This window comes from Penaeus japonicus, unplaced genomic scaffold, assembly GCF_977035675.1.
Source record: "Penaeus japonicus unplaced genomic scaffold, GWHDUDI00000001_assembly GWHDUDI00000009, whole genome shotgun sequence".
Taxonomy (NCBI): domain Eukaryota; kingdom Metazoa; phylum Arthropoda; class Malacostraca; order Decapoda; family Penaeidae; genus Penaeus; species Penaeus japonicus.
In genome coordinates, this window is record NW_028234411.1 from 44,765,307 (window position 1) to 44,767,806 (window position 2,500).

General features: G+C 36.4%; 1 protein-coding gene across 7 annotated transcripts in view; it reads right to left on the reverse strand.

Moving 5' to 3' along the window:
* The window catches only part of Tsc1 (tuberous sclerosis 1 protein hamartin), a 19,110-nt gene that overhangs the window by 642 nt on the left and 15,968 nt on the right, over nucleotides 1-2,500 (reverse strand). For all 7 annotated transcript variants that reach the window (XM_043009873.2, XM_043009877.2, XM_043009874.2 and 4 more), the window contains one exon: nucleotides 1-2,500. This exon is cut by the window's left edge and continues 642 nt beyond it; it is cut by the window's right edge and continues 2,462 nt beyond it. In XM_043009873.2, the coding sequence (XP_042865807.2) occupies nucleotides 1,644-2,500 (857 nt within the window). In that variant the 3' untranslated portion in view covers nucleotides 1-1,643.

Below are 2,500 nucleotides of genomic sequence, written 5' to 3' on the forward strand. Positions count from 1 at the left end.
ACTCTTTTATGTTTCTATGGTATTCTAGAAAGGCTTTAGATTATCTCTTATCAAAGTAATGTCATACTGTTATTGATAGACAACAAATCACTTTATGATTGATTTTAGAGTAACATAACTTGATCGTATAATGGGGGATGCCTGTATATGAATTATGTACATACATGTATCAAACACAGATGTAGGTGGTCAAGTATATATTTTTGATAACTGAATTGAGGTTATTTTCCCATTCAATGGCATTCAATCTCTGAAAAGAGGCTTCTAAATGCCCAAACAGGGTTTTGTATGCTATATTTACCTTTCCTTTATGGTGTGCCTTATCAAATCACACCACCTCACTAAACCATACAATCTACAAGTCAAATAATGGTTGCTTCTCCTGGAGACTGTATAGTGTCCCATAGAACAAGTATGATGATCTAAATAGTAATAGAAATAAATACTTCTTTTAATTTCTCATCACCTTCTTTAATGAATGTTCCATTAACAATTAAAAAAAAAGAAAAACACTTGGCATATGAGCAAAGTACAGCAACCCATGCTGGATGCAGCTTCCTTTGTGTAAGCTGGATATTTACTACAAAAATTTTCATAACAACTAGAATACACCATATCCATTCAAAATAAGAGAACAATGAACTGATTTCAAGTTGAGCACAAAAGATATTTGCCTGCATTTTACTGCCCAGCTGAAGTTTGTGACTAGTAGCCAGTAATATTAAAAAACAACAATAATAATATCTTAAAACCATTATCATTATGGAACCAGCAAGTGCCCTTCATACATATCAAGTTTCAGTAAACATACTACAGATGCTTACTTTTCAGTCTTCTGAGCCTTGACTATTCAACATTCAGAACATTCTGAACTAAAGAAAAGACCAGATGTGCAATGAATATAGTTTTATACCAATCCCCTTTAACTCACTCTTTTCTAATAAATAGAAGATGATTACATCATCATTAACAAACTATTACATGTCCCTTTTCCATACTAGTTTGTAATTAAATTTTTTGCACAGTGGACTCCACATCACAGTCTAGTTTCTTGTCATACAGAGAGCTGCTTACTTTAGAGGGGTGTATTGTATACAGATTCTTTGTTATATATGATTTAATTACTGAATGTTTTGAAAGACAGAGCATGTTATTATTATAAACAATGTTTACTAAATATGTAACAAAGGAATCAACACACTAACTATTAGCCGTACATTTTCTCAGATCTCAGATCAATACACTACACAGTAAATGTTATAAAAATTTAATATATTTTGTATTCCTTCCAATGAATGAGCAACCTGCACTCCTCCATCATTCACAGTAATATGCTTTTCTCTTTCTAAGCTGTAAACAATTTTAATTAACAATCATTCGGTAAGAGCTATTTAAGAAAGCCCACTCACTGCCTATTAGACTCCTCTGATATTGACTCTTTTTCATATATGCCGCACATCTATCTGGTTATCAAAATTGATAAAACTTCCTTGAACCTCTGAATTTACCACAATATTCCAATTTTCCACTATCATAACTGTCTGCAGTTAATTGCCCTTCTTAAACAAGACCTGTCTGTTCCTAACATCCATGTTAATTGATATACCTTTGCCTTTGTAATTCTCTGTAGATATTCTATGTTTCTAGGTCTTCCTTCGTTGACCTCCCTCTGGTTCCATTTCTAGTTCCAATAAAGCATCTAGACGGTTAAGCACAACAGGCTGTCTTCCGAGGAGTGTGCCTGCCATGTCATCAGGAGGTGATGTGGCAGTGCTACTACAACTGGCAGATGATGGTGAAGCTGACAATTCTAGGTCAATGTCAAAGCCATCACTACAAACTGATTTTCCTCTCTGTGATCTTCTCACCTGCCGAACTAGTCTATCTATACGGTCATTGTGTTCCAGTATATAGCTTTCCAAGGTCTGGTTAGTGGCTGCAAGTGCTTGGCATCGTCTTTCAGCAATCCTACACTGTTCAGCACCAGCCTCCTTTGCTGCTTTTACTGTACGCTGTTGCTCTTCAACTTCTTTTTCCTTTTCTTTAAGAGCATTCTCTAGCTCAGCCACACGTGCAAGAGCAGCTTCTAATCCTGCTGCAGCAATACGTTGAGACTCTTCCAACTTTTCCACCTGTTGATGAGCTGCCATGCGTTCTAAAGTTAAACCTTTACTTGCACCCAACCCACCTGAGAGTGACAGTTGCCACACCTGCTGCTTGTATTGTTCCTGCAGTTCACCCATAAGAGTTATCTGTTTATGAAGAGTCTCAACTTGGTGACTTAGTGCTCTATTATCTTCTGCCAATACAGCCTGAACTGTTAGTTGTCTATCCCTCTCAATCAATGCTGCTTGAGCTCCATGCAACTGTGTTGACAAAGTTTCTTTTTCGTTTCTGAGGGAATTACACTGTTGCAATAATAGTTCCCGTTCCTTCTGGGCACGCTCACATTCAACAAAAACCTGGTTAACTTTTGCCTGTTGCTGATTTAAAGCTAACT